General features: G+C 42.6%; 1 protein-coding gene and 1 non-coding gene across 2 annotated transcripts; both read right to left on the bottom strand.

The window, feature by feature from the left end:
- Positions 1-3,498: 3,498 nt before the first annotated feature.
- Positions 3,499-16,775, bottom strand: EIF4G2 (eukaryotic translation initiation factor 4 gamma 2). The gene is made up of 22 exons (XM_035119084.2): positions 16,741-16,775; positions 15,972-16,079; positions 15,407-15,472; positions 14,858-14,983; positions 13,270-13,372; positions 11,714-11,845; positions 11,558-11,624; positions 11,314-11,465; positions 11,049-11,159; positions 10,591-10,674; positions 10,405-10,503; positions 9,861-10,002; positions 9,597-9,757; positions 8,931-9,044; positions 8,359-8,484; positions 7,246-7,350; positions 6,837-7,052; positions 5,659-5,917; positions 5,255-5,459; positions 4,852-5,063; positions 4,599-4,720; positions 3,499-4,313 (listed from the first exon to the last, which is right to left on the bottom strand). The coding sequence occupies exons 1-22, from the start codon at positions 16,773-16,775 to the stop codon at positions 4,248-4,250; spliced, it is 2,811 nt and encodes a 936-aa protein (XP_034974975.2). The 3' UTR covers positions 3,499-4,247.
- On the bottom strand, positions 8,707-8,891 carry LOC118075544 (small nucleolar RNA SNORD97). The gene has a single exon (XR_004691398.1). It is a non-coding gene; the product is annotated as a small nucleolar RNA SNORD97 (small nucleolar RNA).
- Positions 16,776-18,193: the final 1,418 nt, after the last annotated feature.

Raw genomic sequence — 18,193 nt, 5'->3', positions numbered from 1 at the left:
GTTGTTTTTTAAAGATCATCTGAAAAACGTCAGCCTTCAAATGTCAAGTCAGTGCTTGAGTTTTCACAGTAGTGTAGAGCAGAAATGCTCCAGAAATGCTGAAGCTATTATCTCTTCAGTTACATGAAAAAGTACCTGAAATAGTTAAGATAGGGCAGCAACCTCCTCTAGAGGAAATGAACATGAAGGCTTCACATACTTACCTATTAAGAAAGGTGGCCATGCAGTAACACAAAAAGGTGCCAATTTGATTTGAAGCTACTGGTAAGTAGTGGTTCTCAAGCGGGAAAGACAACCTATGCACAAACACTATGTCTGGAGCAAAGTGCACACAATAAAAACTAGTCTCAAATGCTTAGCTCCAAGTACTTTTCAGTACTCTTAAGCAGTGGCAATATAAACAATTGCTCAGTACAGCGAGTTAAAAATGTATCACTGCTTCCTACATCATGAACCATTCATTGGCAGCAAAAGAGCTAGGTTAATACTTCATGAAGTACTGTACTAGCAATTCAGTGGAAATTGTTGCCTTTATCAAAGCCAGGTCATTCAACACACATTTGTTTGAAATCTTACGCTAGGAGATGAGTTATGAATATCTACACCTACAGTATTACGTCACACAGATGTTTGTTGGTGTTTAAGGGGTCAAGTGCTACAGGAAGAGTGAGTTAAGACAAGTGGTAAATGGATTTCTTTCGAACAAAAGGTTTGGATTTGCAAATCATTTGGTCAATTCAGAGGGATAGCATACCTCACCGGCATGTTTGGTAATCAGAATAAGTTGAATTTAAACCTACAAGATACAGAGAAAAACATTTACACATGTAGGAAAAGTCTAAGCTTTCATGAGAAAAATAGAGTTTGAGTTTGGCAGGTCACAATGGGTAAGTTTCCATGCTTGATGGAATTTTTTGTTTCACTTGAAGATAAAGCAGATGAGATTAAAAATAACATTAAACAAATCATCATCAGCCACAGGGATTCACTACATGGAAAATTTGTCCACCACTTTTCTGCTGATTAAATCGGAGTTGGTGTGTGTGTGAAACCCATTTTCAATTAATGTCACAAAGTCTTTTTCTGTAAAAAAAAAAACCAACCAACTGCATTGAATTGTTGTGCATTAGGACCCTCAGAGATAATTAAATTTGGAAGTGTTGTAAACTGAATTTTGGCTTTATATTACCATTGAGTATCCTGAGCTTGCTGATGAAACATTATCATACTGGCTCCCAGTACGTTTCTAGGGTGTGTCCTGGGTGCAGTTCTGCACATTGTCCTTTTATGTCATTCTAGTTTTTATTTTTGCCAACAGCTGATTGTAAATGTACAGACCTATGGGTAATGCAGAGTAGCCCGAGTTGTGTGTTATAGATCCCCATCAGATTTTGCGAAGTTGCCAGCTGCTTCCACTTAGTCTGCGAGGTGGTAGGTAAGCTTCTCCTACAGAAGCAAACTGACCTGGTGATGCCTGTGTGGGCTCTAGGAGAGAACTCCATCCCCACCAGCAGCTTGCATGAACAGAAATAAGCGCATAGTTAATGGTTGTTACAAAAAGCTGCATTTTAAAATATGAAAAGCACAATTATCTTCTAAAGCAGTGCAATGCTAATATGTTGGCCAGTTTCTGCTGCCCTATAGGGGACCAATTTAAGAGAATTGTGGATTACACATTTATTAGAAACTCAAGTGGAGAAATTTGCCCAGAGCAATCAGTAGCAGTGTTTTCCCCACCAGCACTGAATGGGATAACTGTGCCCCTGAAGGACCAGGTGTGCAGCCTGGCAGTCATTTTGGACTGTTATCCATGGTGTCCACATGTCACATCTGAGTCCAGGGCAGCTGTCTACCAGCTTCATCTGATACACCAGCAGAACCCTACCTGCTTGCGCACTGTTTTCCCAGAGTGGCTCATGCTCTGGTTATCTCCCACTTGGGACTACTGCAATATGCTCTGTGGGACTACCTTTGAAGGTGACTCCGAAACTACAACTAATCCAGAATGCAGCAGCTAGACTGGTGACTAGGAGTGGCTGCCGGGACCATGTAGCACTGGTCCTAAATGATCTTCACTGGCTCCCAGCAAGTTTCCAACCACAACTCAAAGCATTGGTGCTGACCTTTAAGCCCCAAATTTACGGCCTCAGCCCAGTATACCTGAAGGAGCATCTCCACCCCCATCATTCAGCCCAGACATCAAAGTCCACCTCAGAGGGTCTTCTGCCTGCCTGGGGTTTAGACAGTTGAACAAGAGCATCCATTGGCCACAACAGGACATAAAAATGTCTCTTGCTTTAAAAGGATGAAAAAGCCTAGCTTTGACTAGATTTAGGAAAACTATGCAGGCACAATATAGTTCGCTACATAGTACAGTGGTACCTCAGGTTAAGTACTTAATTGGTTCCGGAAGTCTGTACTTAACCTGAAGCGAACTTTCCCATGTAAAGTAATGGAAAGTGGATTAATCTGTTCCAGACCGGCCTGCAAGTACTTAACTTGAAAGTACTCAACCTGAAGCATACTTAACCAGAGGTATGACTATTATTAGCTCTACCTCTTATTCAAATCAGAACCAGTGGAGGCGGTTGGATGGATGGCGGCTAACAGGTTGAGGTTGAATCCTGACAAGACAGAAGTGGAATGCCCACCCATCAGGTGTCAGAGAAAAACAGCTACCAGATTTTTAGAAAACATCTGAAGGCAGCCCTGCTTAGGGAGGCTTTTAATGTTTAATAGATTATTTTATTTCATTTTTCTGTTGGAAGCCTCCCAGTGGCTGGGGAAACCCAGCCAGATGGGCGGGGTATAAACAATTATTATTTATTATTATTGTTTTTGACTGCTGGTGATTATTTGCAGTTGCTTTTTATTTTTGTGAAATAAGGAACTGTTGGTGGATCAATTTTTTTTGTCTTACAGTATTGTTTCTACCAGCACCCCCTCCCCAAGCATGTTTGTCTTCATTCAGACTACACAAGGATGGGGACCACTCAAAAAATCTGTCAAGTCCAGAAGAGGGCAACCAAAATGGTTAAAGGCCTGGAAATGATGCCTTATGAGGAAAGGCTTAGGGAGCTGGGTATGTTTAGCTTGGAGAAGAGAAGGTTAAGGGGTGATATGATAGCCATGTTCAAATATATGAAAGGGTGTCATATAGAGGAGGGAGAAAGGTTGTTTGCTGCTGCTCCAGAGAAGCGGACACAGAGCAATGGATTCAAACTACAAGAAGGAAGCTTCCACCTAAACATTAGAGCTTCCTGACAGTAAGAGCTGTTCGGCAGTGGAATTTGCTACCAAGGAGTGTGGTGGAGTCTCCTTCTTTGGAGGTCTTTAAGCAGAGGCTTGACAGGCATATGTCAAGAATGCTTTGATGGTGTTTCCTGCTTGGCAGGGGGTTGGACTGGATGGCCCTTGTGGTCTCTTCCAACTCTATGATTCTAAGTAATTCCAGCTTCAAACAAAAGAAATTTTAAAGAGCAGCCATTTCAACAGATATTCAAGTATCACAATGTTTATTGATAGATACAAGTATATAAAATCAGGGCATGAACATGTCTTGATAAATTAAGTAGACTTAATTTCAATACTATAATAGGGACCAATTCAGTTTCTCACCATTTTATTTCACACCCACAAAGACCACTTCCAAGGGCATTTATCCACCTCTTCAAAATGATCAATTTTGTGCAAGTAAACCATGTTTCTTTTTAAAAAGACTTGTGCACTTGCCCAGGCTCAAAGATTTTAAAATCTAGCACATAAAGCCCATTACTAGAGGTAGAAATACAGGCAATATACTATTACGGCAACCACCATCGATTACAGTTAAGGATTCTCTGTAACAACCAAATGGATAATCAAATATTGCAACAACTCAAGTATTACACTGAGCAAAGTGCATTTCTACAGTATTCAGTGTTGCTATTCAGATTTCTAACGAACAGCCTATGGTAACTGGCATCAAAGAAGATCCTTACACAGACTGCTTCTGAACTTATGATGTAATTATTGCATGCTGCTAATACACTGTTATCTAAACATTAAATATACTCTAAAATATTTTTATGGTAGACTATGATTAAGACGTACTACAAAAACCCTTATGCAGAAGCAAGTCCTATTGACCTACTGCTGCTTTAAATATTGTGAAAACATTACAGCGGAATGAGTTTTCGCAGTGGTTAGGTCAAATGCAGTTACATCATAGCAACAGTATGTTTGCACAATTTAAGGCTTTGGCTGGTTTAGTCAGCTTCTTCCTCAGATTCTTCTTCCTCAGCAGTTTCCAGCCAGGTCAGCCACTGGTTTACCTGTAATTAGGCCATTATAACATTAATAGTCAAAAATGACAAATGGTTTATTATATACTCATGAAACTGGCCCTCCATGTTATTAAATCACTAAATACCACAAATCAAAGAAAAATAAATTTAATCCTTTTCCCCATTTAGCTTCATATATAAATCAAAATTTTGAATTTATTGGCAGATTCCAATGCCCCCGTTTGCCTTTGCAGGGTTCAAATACTTCAAATCAGTTCCAACTATAGAAGTTGTTGTAGCAGCAAGTTAAGAGATTACAAAGAGGTGGTTTACCTGGAACAAAGCTTTGCCCTTCCCTGGAAACTCTTGAGTAATGTCTTCTTTCCATGCCAGAAAAGCTTCTTCTTCAATGATTTCCATATCATAGAAATGAACAAAGAAGCGCAATAACATGCCTAAAAACAAACCAAGCACAACATTTTTTTAAAAAAAACACCAATAGTGCAGATCTCCCCAAACCCTCACATAACAAGATGAGGCTCAAGTGCTTTCTCCCGCATGGAGAGACAGAAGATTGAATCCGTACCTTTTGGAAAATTGTTGTTGTAGCAGTGCACTTGGAGCGCATACAGGGCACTCACTTGTAGATCAACATGGTCATGAAGGAACTTCTGCATTACCGGCTTAAAGGAAAGAAGCAGCTGTTTTTCTTGCTCCAACTGCTCTTTAGAAGGAGCAGATGAAGAATCTGGTTCATCATTAGGTGGGTTTACTTCACTAGAAATATACTGCAAGAAACTGAAACAATAGCATACGTTTGACTCAATTGTTTATAGACAACCATTGTCCCTACAAGAAGGCACACACTATATCATGAAAGACTAACAAGGACTCCTTGATATAAATTATGAATTTATGAACCCCAATATTAATCCCACATTTCATAAAGCACAGCTACTAACAGCAAGGTCATTCATGGTACATCTTACCTGGTCATCAAAATATTAACAAATCCCTTATCTACATGAAGTTTCGGTGAAATGTTGTCTTTAATCCATTTATAGATCGTTTGAGGGGATGGATCCAACTTTATTTGCTTTAAGAGCTCCTTTTCCAGTTTTAGAAGTGGAAACAAGAAGCTAAGTCCTTTCCCTTCCAAGATCTCCAGCATACGATCCTTATTCTGGTCGATCTCTGTAACAAATTGTTAAAAAAATTCCAAATTAACATTCAGGCTTGTCACCTAACCCAATGTTGTGACAATCCCTGCTTTTGTTCACAATTTGAAGAGGCAAGTCTTTAATGTGTTATTTCCTAACTTTTTATTTATTAGGCCCCGTTACAGCCTTAGAAAAATAAAAATAAATGAAACACCAGTATTTTGTTTCCTTACCAGGCAGCATCTTCTGCATATTGACTTTGCTCTGTTGGAAGAGTTCTGTTAGCCATTCACGGTCCTGTAGCTTAGCTAACTGCTGAAGGCAAAGCAAGAAGAGGGGAAAATGGGTGCCACTTTCCAATGGTTGAGCTAGTTCTGAGATGCTCACTAGTTCTGAAATTATGGCACGGGCTGCAAACTGTGCTAGATAGGATTTTACCAGAGGGATGTCTACCTCCAGTTTAGGACACTGGTCCAATACATTTAGGAATGCCTGAAAGAAAAAATAAAAATTTGTTTGCATTCCTTATATTTTTATGACATGTCTACACGTTATTACAGCCAAACAATGTAAAACAAAGAACAAGTCTAGAGATGTCCAATATTCAAGTGGGCAACTGGAGCCTGCTGTTATCTCTTCAAGGTGCTATATGCTTCCACCCCCAAATTCCTCCCTCCCTATTAGTTTCCAAGCCATTTAAAGCAGGGGTGGGGACCTTTATTCACACTGGGAGCCAAATGCTATTTTGCCAAAAGAAAAAAAAAGTGGGCAGGGCTATGGATGCGATTTTAGTATAGCTACACAAAACTCAGGTTTCTGCACACCTCCATTGAGCCAATCGAGAACTATTATCATAATTTAAGGACACAATTCAGCCAGGTATAGAATAGGGCCAGTGAGAGGCGCATCCTGGGAGGTGGTGTTTCTGGAGAAGAGCCCCAAAGGCCAGGCAGATGCCTACAGGGCTGCATTCCCCCCCAGAATGTGAGGTTAAAGTGTTGTTCCTGATTTAAAGTGCTCTTCCAATCTATTTACGTCACTTTGGAACTGGAAAAACTTTTGTTTATGGCTCTGCCCGTTATGCAGCCCACAACAGAATACACTTGAGACAGCAGAGACCAGCAGATCTGGACTGGAAGTACTCAAGGAGATGGACTGTCCATCCCACTATGAAGGGGGTGGTATTATCATCTGCATCAGCCTGCTCAGTAGAGTGAGCAGTGGACAGAACAACCTATCCAAGGATCCCCCCTTCACTGAAATAAGAGGTCCCACTGTAGTTTTAAGAAACGTTATCACCTATATGAATGGACAAAAGATGCTTAATCAAATGATTAAAAAACAGAGTGCCACAATATATAAAACGAGACCACAAAAGAGTTCAAAATTATTACTAATCTGTATATAGTACCTGCATGAAGTTGTCACTAGTGGCTATCCCTTCCTGCTTAAGTAAATTGATCAGAGCACTTGCTTTTTCTTTATCTTCATCTGATCGATCCAATGATTGAAGTATTACTTTGCTTAGCATCTCGGGGATAAAGTGTTTTGGCGCCCTCATTTCTCTCACACCATTGACCGCATCGTTGGTATTTCCGTTGTTCAGATATTCAGTTACAACAGTTTCCTGAAAGAGAAAAATGCTTGCTCTTAATAATGATAGCATTATTTATTATACTTGTTACCCAAAGGTCTCCAAGTTAAAAACACAAATAAACCTACTAGACCATAAAATGGAACAAGAAGCCCACTCCTGTAACAGCCATAGGAAGCTGGAAGCTGCCTGAACACTAATCCAAAGAACAGTTAGTGAAACTTACTGTCATTTTGAGCAACTCTTCCTTAGAAGGTGGTGGCTTTTTAGTTGTCTTTGCAGGTTTCTCCTGGATAAGAGGTGGATTTGTCTTGAGACCAAGCTGAGGTGGCTTGAAAAGTAAAAAGTTCTCATTATGAAGATTAAACAAGTGACAGTGTTATTTACTCAGAAACAATTTAAGTTGCTGTTTTCAAACTCTGAATTATTTGGCCACACAACTCTCAAAATGGACATGGACCCACTAGTAGGAGTACTTCCAGGAGTATCCACAACCAAGGACAAACATTTCACAATGAACTTTTCACTTTTCCATTAGCCATAATCACACACACATTTTATGTTCAAAAAAATCATTTAAAAGTCACCTTTGGTGGGCAGGATGCACCCAAGGTGGTGCAAAACAGTATGAAAGCGTTCCAACACAAAAACATTTAACAATTATCTAAGAGGTTGGCCAGCTGCAAACAAACTGATCTAGCTTCCCATGGTAGAGGAGAGCTACACTGCTCCATTGGGGAGCAGCTCAAGATTTTAAAACATGCTTGGAAATATACAGCATGGAAACCATGCACACCTCTGTGGCAAAGTGAGTTCCATAATCTAGGGTCACAAGAGAAGTCTCCAAGTTTACTTCAACATACTCCCAAAGAAGCAAGCATGGGGAGAAAATGGTCTTGCTGTAAAAGCTTTTGATCTCCTGAACATTTAAATATAAGGAAAGACTTGGAAGACATAAGCTGCAACTCTCTTATGGAGAGTCTTATTCAGGATACAGTGGTACCTCGGATTACATATGCTTCCGGTTACAGACTCCGCTAACCGGGAAGTGGTACCTCGGGTTAAGAACTTTACCTCAGGATGAGAACAGAAATCGCGTGGCGGCGGCGGCATGAGGCCCCATTAGCTAAAGTGGTACCTCAGGTTAAGAATGGACCTCTGGAACGAATCAAGTTCATAACCAGAGGTACCGCTGTACTGTGTTCTTAACCCCCACAGTCACATTAAAGGTAGTGGCCTGCCAGGTTGGGTTACATTAAACACCACACAATAGTTAACAGAAGCGATACCCCTCCTGCCACAGTTTAAAAGGCCATAGATTGTTTATGGACAACTTTACCTGTCCCAGAGGTGGTGTCTGAGTACGTGGTGGCTGTGCACTGGGAGGAATCATAGTTATCTGGGGCTGAAGCTTTGGCACTTGGTTTTTGTTTATTAGGAAAGATTGAGCAGGCCTCAGGCTAATCTGTGGAGAGAGAGAGAGATGATGTTAAGAATTCTGTAGCAAGAGTTCTGTTGGTGTTGTAGCGAGAGTTGCACGTTATCCACAAGCATTTAATAAGCCTCAGCAACAGCATGACTAGGGAACCAGTTTTGAGGGAGATGCCATTTTACCATGGCCCTTTATGCCCCCAACCATTATCTGAAACTTTCAGTGTACTTCAACTGCTCTTTCTTTATGAACATATTGCCCTCATATCTCATAATCTTGTTCATAGGACACTGGAGACTCCCGGGGGAGGGGAGAAGGAAGAGGAGGAAAAGGGGCAGGCGGAAAGAGAGAAAAGAGAAAAAAGTTAAGAGGCAGAAGGTAGGGAGGGAGTTCCAGCATTGGTCCTCATAATAACGCGTCTTTTTATAATCATTGGGCATTTCATTTAGGACCAAGTCTGTTCAGACTTAAGTGTATACCTCATCTGCATTAAGCTGTCCTTTCTTAGAAAACCGTGGCGGCATATCCTTGGACGACCCTTGTTGTTGGGATAGAAGTCCCTGATTCTGATTATGGTATAGTTGGCTTTGCCCCTGTTTTCAAGGAGAGTGAAAGGGAGATGAAGACCACCACATCCCAGTACTTGCTCTTATTATATAGTGTTAAGTGTCTAGAGTACTTCACGTGCATTCTTTAGAACAATACTGTTAAGGTCAGTATTACCTTCGCTATCCAGAGATAATAACAATTCATTTCAAAGCAAGTAAGTAATGTATGTTAAGCTACTTTGGAGATCATTTTGATAAAGTGAGTATAAGTATGTGTGATGCAATGGCTTGTTTAAGCATGGCAGAGGTGAAACACGACCTGGAAACTTTTTGGTTTACAGCTCAATCTTAACCACTTTACAACCATTAATGCTTATTCATAAGATACAATAGTTACTTCAGACAAATGCCGGCAGAATTTTAGTTTTTTCAATTGTGGAACAGAAAGCCTTGGAACCTACTACTTGAGTAGAAAAGAATTAACTGTTAGAGCCTTCTGTGAAGCTTATTTAACACTAAGAAACATAATAGTTGTTATCCTTAAGAGAAATTTGCAAGAATCAGATGGGTACTATTGCTTTCACTAAGATCACTTACTGGATTTTTCAAAAAGGATTTGCCTAGTTCTCCAAACTGGGATTGAGCAGGGGCCATGAGATGTCCCCCATGACCATTGAAAAGTTGATTTGACCGATGTCGCCCCATGGTGGGTGAAAATCTATCTTGAATGACTCCTGGACCAGTACCAATTCCGCTACCTGTTTAATAAAAACAAACCAACAATCAGACTACATTATCTTAACATAGCTATATAAAGTGCCTTGAAAAGATATTAGTACTTCCTAAAGTTGAAGGAATTACCAGGCATTTGTCCAAACATATCAGCAAGCCCTCCAAGTGGATCCCTGTCAAGTTTCATCCTGGGTGGCATGAACGATCCCTCCAGAAAGAAGTCACTTCTCATCCCTTGAGACATAGGAGGAGGAATAAAAACTCCCAGATCCTTAAAAACAAAATGTTAAATTATGTAATAAAGGTAAAGCAGGTGATCCCAAGTCTATTTATCATAATCTTAATACCCACTGGGATAGATCCAGATATGAGCACATGTAATAAAGGCTCATAGAAGCAAACTTCCCCGCCTCTCCACACTGCAGCTGGCAACCTGCCGCCCCAAAGGTCAAGTAACCCCAGCTGAATGGAGTGACACGGCACAGCTGATTCCCAGTAGCCGAGTGGGGACAACTAGAGTGTGAGCTCTGCCCATGGAATCCATTTTCAGGTAACCCCCACCCCCACCCCGTTCCCAATACCATAGCTCATCCTATTCAGCAGGGTTCCTCAACAAGATAGCAGCATGTCTGTTGAGCCACATGCCTAAGTATTTGCCTAGATAAATACGTACTTTCACTGCATCTTGACGGATTTGATTGATAGTCTTTGGTCCATTGTCAAGAAAAGCTTTGCGAGGAACCCAACGGTGTTCTCTCAACTCCACAGTATCCTTAAATAATAAAGAAACAGAATATTAAGTTCAAGGACATATGCCAAAATGCATAACCTGCCAAAATAAACAAATTTATGCTCTTACCTGCAGCAGGAAACGAATCCTTGCCGGCAATTCCTTACTCATCATCAAGGAGCGCATACGGGCAAAGTACTGATCCATTAAGGACTGTTGAGAGAAATTTGCAATGTGCATTCAAGTGAAGTGCTTACAACACACATCATCAGAAACCTCTTTAAAATTTATACATAGATTGGAACCAGAAGATTCCATGTACAAGTCTAAATAAGACCAGAGGAAATATGTCTTGGTTCTGGCTTTCAATTTTTCCTAGTTAACAGTCCTGCTCCAAAGCAGCTATTTACTACTGAATGTTTCACAGTGCAAGTTCAGCAATGTCTACTCCAGACTGCCATAGCAATACTTCTGTACAAAATAAGCTGCCATAAATGCACACACAAAACCACTATACTGTTTCCTAAGAGCATAAACATAAAAACTACAAGACAGCAACAAACCTATGCAATTTAGGCAGTGCTTACCTTGGCTTTTGCATGGTCTAGTCTAGGTCCTACTGTCCTCATTATCTGACAGAGGCACTCCAAATCCTCTCCCATATCCTTGAGTTGGACTCTCTTCTTCTTTTCCAAAAGCTGAATTTTAAAGCAAAAAAATTAAAATGGCACTTATTAGTTTTTTGTTACCATTTCAGTACATTTCGTATAAAATCTCACTAAACTAAATATCAATGTAAAACCTTGACAGTTATTCTTCCACATATTAGAATTTTCTGAAAAAAGCACTTACTGTTTTGATGCACTTATGAAGGATAGATTCATGAATAAGATCAAGCTTGCCAAGTTCTCCAATGAATTTGATGTTTCCCAGCATCTTGATCTTAGCAATGGCTCTCTGTTCCTCCTCCTCGGGGAGGAGGGGGGCATCATGCTTATCATAGACTTTAAAAAAAGAGAGATAAGAGATGTTTGTTCTGTTTGTATAACATATGAAGCAAAACAAGAATTACATTAAAATTATTTTGAAGTCTTACTATCAACATTTCTGGTGCGGTTTTCAAATTCATCCTGAAGTTTAGAAATTAAGAGGCGTCTGAATGTCTAGAAATAAAAAGGCAGTAATTTAATACCTTGTAGTTACACAAAACAAATTCTCAAATTGGCATTAGTTTGACAGACGTTTCACTCACTGTGCTTTGCTTCTGTCCTGGATGACACTCTGCTGATGGGCCATCAAAGTTGGGTGCATCTTCTGCCAGTCGCAGACATAGTTGAGCATATAGCGAGCTATATTTTGGCTCTTCAAGGGCTTTGTCTACGATCTAGAAAAGAAGTTTTCCCGAGTTATTTGGAAGAACCAGAGCATAAATAACTCTTCAGCAGCAGATCCCATCTTGCTCCATTTGTGCATGATATGCTAAGTGCACAGCTGCAGGTTCAACTCCTCCCTTTCCCTATCCCCTCCCAATGTTAGCAATCAGTGCAATGCAAGCATATTGGCTATTCAATAAGTTCCGATACTCGCTTTGATGTGACTGTAGCACACACCCATAGATACCCTATTCTGGGACCCCACAATGAGTAAGGGAAGCAAAGAGCTGACTTTTGACTGGTTGCCAGACTGCCTTAGCAGTGCCCCATACTAGGCAAATTATTCTGAGGTTTCTCAATTGGCAATGACAGTTGTGTGGTACCAGATAATCGTACTCTTGCCTCCCCCTCCATCCAATGTTGTCATAGAACTGGATGCAGAGATTAGGAGATTGCTGTGAAGCTACACTCATTGCTCCAATACAGTGCAAGAATCATTCCTCAAGATGCAAGATAATGCAGTAATAAAAACCTGGGAATTTTTGCTCCCAAAAACTAAAATTGTTTACAATAGTATTTCATCTTAAATGGTTATAAAAGGGTTATAATCATTTTCTGTTTATGCAAGTCAAATTACAAACTACTCTGGTTTACTTAAGTCTCTTCTATGAGTGGTCACAAGGATCATGAAAATCAGCTCATGAAAATGCAACACTACTTGCTAAGTGAAGAAAGGTTGCAAGCACAGATAAACAAAGTGGTTGCTCAGACAACAACTGATCAGACCCAAAGTTACTGTTTATAGAAAATTTACTTTGGGGTGTAGTTCCTATTTAAAAGGTAAAGGGACCCCTGACGACTCTGGGGTTGCAGCGCTCATCTCGCTTTATTGGCCGAGGGAGCCAGCGTACAGCTTCCGGGTCATGGCAAGCATGACTAAGCCGCTTCTGGTGAACCAGAGCAGTGTACGAAAACGCCGTTTACCTTCCCGCCAGAACGGTACCTATTTATCTACTTGCACATGCTTTTGAACTGCTAGGTTGGCAGGAGCAGGGACTGAGCAACAGGAGCTCACCCCGTCACGGGGATTCAAACCGCTGACCTTCTGATTGGCAAACCCTAGGTTCAGTGGTTTAACCCACAGCGCCACCCGCATCCCTAGTTCCTATTTAGAACTTTATTTCACAACAGAAGCATAATTGGATTGGAATTAGTTGAATGAAAAGGTCTGTAATGTTTTGAGAGTCCTCCTGCTATCCCCTTTAATGGACATCAGACAAGGGACTCTATCCAATCTGGATCAAGTTAGGAGCAGTGCTAAAGCTGTTCTAGATGCATACCTTTCAAGCTTGTCCCCTACCCACCTGTTACACCTGCATTATATGGTAGAATAATTTTTAATCACAATTTTTCTAATAAGTGTATATTCACTTACCAGCAGTATGATCCCCTTTAGGATGAGCTTAGACTCTACACCCACATTGAGGAGCTCAAGGCATAGCTTGTCAAACTTTTCAGGAGTAAGCTTATTTAATATGCTAAAAGGAAACAAAACAAGGAAACTGCATAAGCATCTCTGCAGAATCCCATTTTTTAGCTTTGTTTATTATAGGTGGCTTTTAAAAATGTTTAGGAATCCATAGCCAGTGCTAGCTTTTCCTAAGCGTTCGTGTTCCAATGCGATTCTTGCAGGAAAAGTTGCAAACATATTGTGTATTCTATCTATTTTGTGCTGAGCTTGTATAAAGCAAGCTTCCATTGTCAACTAGCTGAGGTGGTGTGATGGCACCAAATAGAGAGCTACTCAAAAACTAAGTAGATTACAGTTCAACTTCTGTGAAGGAACATGAGTATTGCTGGTTTAAAACCCCACAGTAGGACAGGCTGAGGACAGCGAAGGATATAAAAAAACTAAGTTACAAAGATACTGAAGCAAGGGAGTATAGAGGATAACAAAACCAAAACCGTAGTAAGGACAGATGAATATAGCTTGAAACAAGCAAGAGGAGACTACCGGTAATAGGAGAGGACTTGGGCAATCCTCCACAACATTTAAAGCCAGGAAATATGCTAAGGGCAGGAGAAAAAGATCAAAAGACGGGCTGGAATTCAATGCCACACGCTCACAACAATCCCCCTCTCCGTCCTGTGCCCTGTTCTAGGGTTTTTTCCAACCCATGTCTCAATTTTGGAAGCCCAGCAGCCATGCAGAGGTAAGCCCCATTGCAGAAGCACAAGTCTTTCACTGACGGGTCTGGTTAGGTGAATCCCACCTAGGGTAGTCAGGTGTAGGTGATGGCAGTTCTCTGAATGGTTCTACTATTGCAGCAGTCAAAAAAACATATGATAGGAGGCACATCCCTTGGTTTGTGGGCATGATGGGTGGAGTACCTGTCAAAACTCTAGCCTAGCTTTAAAAGTTTAAAAGGTACAGAATCCATTTAAGATTGTACAAATGCAATGCAGAAGCAGCAATAATCTAAATAAACAATGGGTGACAGAGACATGAAACTACTAAATGCAAGTGCCAAGGAGAATGCAGGACTGGGGCAAAACTCGAAGATTAAGTCTGGCACAATATGGGAGACCTCAAAGTGTGCAGATTTCAGAACTGTGGGCTAGAATGCCTGAAGGCACAACAATTTTAGATCTAGGGCCTACACAATGCCAGCACATGCTATTTTTACCCACCAACCTGACCCTAAACCAGCACAAGCTCAGTAAAAGCTTTCCATTGTTGCGTTCTCCCTGAAACAGAGTCAAGATGATTGTCAAGCATCCTAGGTGTTAACTCAAGACAGGCCGCATTCCCCTTGGTGGGTCATAACCTGGGCATGCCTGATCCAAGTGTCCAACAGGGAATACTGCCAGTAAATGCTGCAGGATTGTGATCTAGCCAAATGTAGGTGGAAAACAATGGCCAAAAAAAGCAGTGGGAAGTGCATTTCACATATTGATATGAAGCAATCAGCTGATTCTTGGCCATTGGCTTCTAGTCACAGTTCCTTTTTCTCAGAACTTACCCTCTTACTTTCCTGAAGATTGCATCGTGTCTTTCTTTGTCATTTGCGGAGTCGTCATCTCGTCTAGTGCTTCGTGAAGGAATCCATTTCTGAGCGTTTTGCCCTGGGGTTTTCCCCAGGAACTCGCTTTATTTTGTAAACACAAGAATCAAAGGTTAGAACTCATATGTTCCCATGTTAATGCAGGACACTTAAGTTCCACTTAAAACTATAATTCACCAAGACCAGCTTTCAAGACTGAATGACATTTCCACTACTCCCTTTTCCTTACTTTTTACTCCACCTTCTTCAGCAGCATGGATATCACAAGTATCATATCAACAGGATGTGGAACGTAAGTATCATTTGAATAATTCCTGGGTTAAGTTTTTCTGGTGTTTGCTACACTGGTTAGTTTTCTTTCCAATTTACCACTCAACCAGACTGAGAAATTAACAGCTTTGCAAACTAAACCTTATGTTTCAACTTTTCTGAAATATCCCCAAACGTAGTCCCCCATTCATTTCATGAAGCCACAGCCACAGTATTCAAAATACTAAGCTGACGTACCTGTTGCCGGCAGTCTTGGGATAGTGCTGAGGTGCACCCCTACCTCCTCCTCCGCCCGAAGAAGCACTATTAGAAAAAAGTCCCCAACGTGTTAACATGAGTTGTTTTGCAACAAGAGCAACTTGTATTAGATTAGTATTTTAGAATCCAACCAACCCAAGGAGTTTTCTAGCAGTGGCACTAGAGCAGGGGAAGAAACATCTTGCTCAGAGGCTTGGGCAGAGTACTATCTTCTTGTGCGCCTTTGTATTGTTTTCTGACAGCTATATCCATGTGAGTTGTGGGCTACAGGTCTTGCCTATCTTGATTACACTATTAACATTTTATAGTTGCAACATAATTAAGAGACTGGGAGGAGTAACCCTGCTATTCCCTGTGCCCTAGACTCCCTTGTCTAAGGCCATGCACGGTTCAGTTGCACTAGTGTAATACCACTACTTGCCATGTACATTTGACTGCACTGTTTGCTCCCAGGCAGATCAAGGTTGTTAAATAACAGAAGGCATTAACAATTAAGCTGCTTTGTTTTTCCATCTACTTCACCATAAAATCTAGTTTTACATACCTGAAACGAGAAGCACCCCCTTCTGCAATCGCACTCTCCACTTTGGCGGCTTGACAATGAAGAATCTTCAAAAGAATAATAAATTGACAGGATAGGGAAAAACAAAACCTAGGAGACAATCAAAGTTTACATTGTAAGTTTTTTATTACCAAAGTCTCACTAGTAAAACAAAAACGATTAAGAGTTAAAGCCCAAAGCTGCAATCCTAACTCCACTTACCTGGGAGTAAGTCCCTCTGAATTCAACTGGGCTTACTTCTGAATAGACATGTCTAAGACTGCAGTATAAATCAATATAATGTCAATAATTTAGATCTCTGATCTACTCTGCTTAATTTCCTAGTGTTACTGTCTGCTCAAGATGCCAGTTTTCCCCATCTATATTTTGCACACATTAATTCAAAACAAAGTCTGCATTATAAATCTCTTCAAAATCCAGGAATCTCGATGGTAAGTGACACACAAGAAAAACTACATAGATTGTATTTTAGTTTTTAATACCCTGTATTGTAGCCTTTTGAGAACCAAGTCTGTCTACAGAGGATATGTTTAATATCGCTTTCTTTAGCAGATTTGGGAGTCCGAATTCCGTATGAACGGTTGAAACTTAAAAGAGGAATAACTAAGGTTCAGACAACAGGTCATAAAGCCTGCCCCCCAAAGAGAGAATGGAAACCATGTATATACTCTGAAACGGGGCTCCCTTGCTATGACACCTAGCATTAGGCTCTCCGCCCTGCACAGCCCCATCTGGCTTCCAGGCGGCTTACTCTCGAGTAAAGCAGAGATCGGAGCCTTCATTCATGTAGCGCCACATCAGCGCCACACGTGGCTCCCATCCTCCCAAGGCGGCGGCCTAGCCTTAAAACCGCGTGCGAGGGCGGCGAGACCAGACGGCATGGCTACTGCCAAACAAAAGGCTGCGGAAGCGGCCCAGCCCACCCGATCCCCCAACAGGCACGAGCCCTCCCCAACCCCCGCCCTCCCCAACCCACCCCCGGCCCTTCCCTCCCCGCAGGCAGCAGGGCACCGCCCGTTTGCAGGCTCGGCGCCCATCCGGAGACTAGGCCCGCTCTTTGTTCTCGGCGGCCAGACGAAACCCGACCGGCGGCCAGCCGCCGCGCTGACTGAGCCCCAAAGGGGTGGGGACGGGACTTTCCCGGGGCAGCAGGAGATGGAGGAGAGATGCACAGTATTAAGACGAGGGGGCTGGGTGGGGCTGGCGGCGGCGTTTCTCCCAGTCCCACAGGAGGGGGGTCTCCGAAAATGAACCGCCAGGGGTATTACCCTCCCTCTTCCCCTTCTGCAGCGCATGAATAGGTTAGAAAGAGATACCGCAGCGCATCGGCGTCGCACCTTCATCGCGCTACGCCGGCTGCTCTCAGACAAAGGCAAGGCCTTCCCAGACGCCGGCTGAGGGAACCGGGATCCTGGCGGCGACCGCCATTTTGCACCTCCGAGCGAACGTGCAGCAGCGAGGACAAGATGGCGGCCGTTTTAGGCAGCGGCCATTTTGCGTGTCGGCAGCCTGGTCCGGCAGCTTTCCTAGTTTCCCCACCCGCAATACCGGCGCCGAAGCGCTCCTAGGTACCAGCGGAGAGGGCTCCGCCGCCGCCCGCCCGCAACCCGTCACCTTACCCGACGACAGAGATCCCCTCACCTTCCCTAGAGTCTTGTCAGCGTCCCGAGGACCGGCGGCGGCGAGGGCTGGGGAGAGGCGAGAGAAGGGAGGGGGAGAGGGAGCCGGGGATCGGGGCTGGGGTAGGGAGGGGGGGAGAGCGTAAATGGCAGGACGGGCCTCCGAGTCACCACAGCAGCCACCGAGCGCTTCCCTCCGTCACCTCCATAGAGATCGGACCAACTCACCGCCGCTTCTAGCGCGTACTGAGACAGCCCCACTAACTTTATTACACAGCGCGCAGCCAAACCCTCCTTAGCATGCCGGCTACCAATCGCCGAGGGAGACTCTGCCAAGGTGGCCAATCACAAGGAGAGAAAGGGGCGGGCACAGAGCTGAGGAGGCGGACGAGGTACGGTTGGTTGACGGGAAGCAGCGCCGCAGTGCAGCACCACATTCACAAAGACGGGCACAGTCTCGAGTTAGCGTAGAAAACAACCTCGGGTGGTAGGTTGCGCAAATGGCGCACCGGGTCAATTGGAGCAGCCTGGATGCCTTTCTTCCCCTTCCCCATCACCGTGTTTCCTCCAGTAACAGAAACTGGG

The sequence above is a fragment of the Zootoca vivipara genome, chromosome 1 (assembly GCF_963506605.1).
Source record: "Zootoca vivipara chromosome 1, rZooViv1.1, whole genome shotgun sequence".
Lineage (NCBI taxonomy): Eukaryota > Metazoa > Chordata > Lepidosauria > Squamata > Lacertidae > Zootoca > Zootoca vivipara.
The sequence above is the reverse complement of the archived record's forward strand: the minus strand, read 5'-3'. Positions and strand labels throughout refer to the sequence as shown.

Coding starts and splice junctions, on each gene's coding strand:
- EIF4G2 (XM_035119084.2), bottom strand. CDS start 16,775: ATGAATGAAGGCTCCGATCTCTGCTTTACTCGAGA. Junction 8,485..8,930: donor GACAGCTTAATGCAGATGAG/GTATACACTTAA, acceptor CTCTCTCCACAG/ATTAGCCTGAGGCCTGCTCA. Junction 5,064..5,254: donor GTTAATATTTTGATGACCAG/GTAAGATGTACC, acceptor CTATTGTTTCAG/TTTCTTGCAGTATATTTCTA.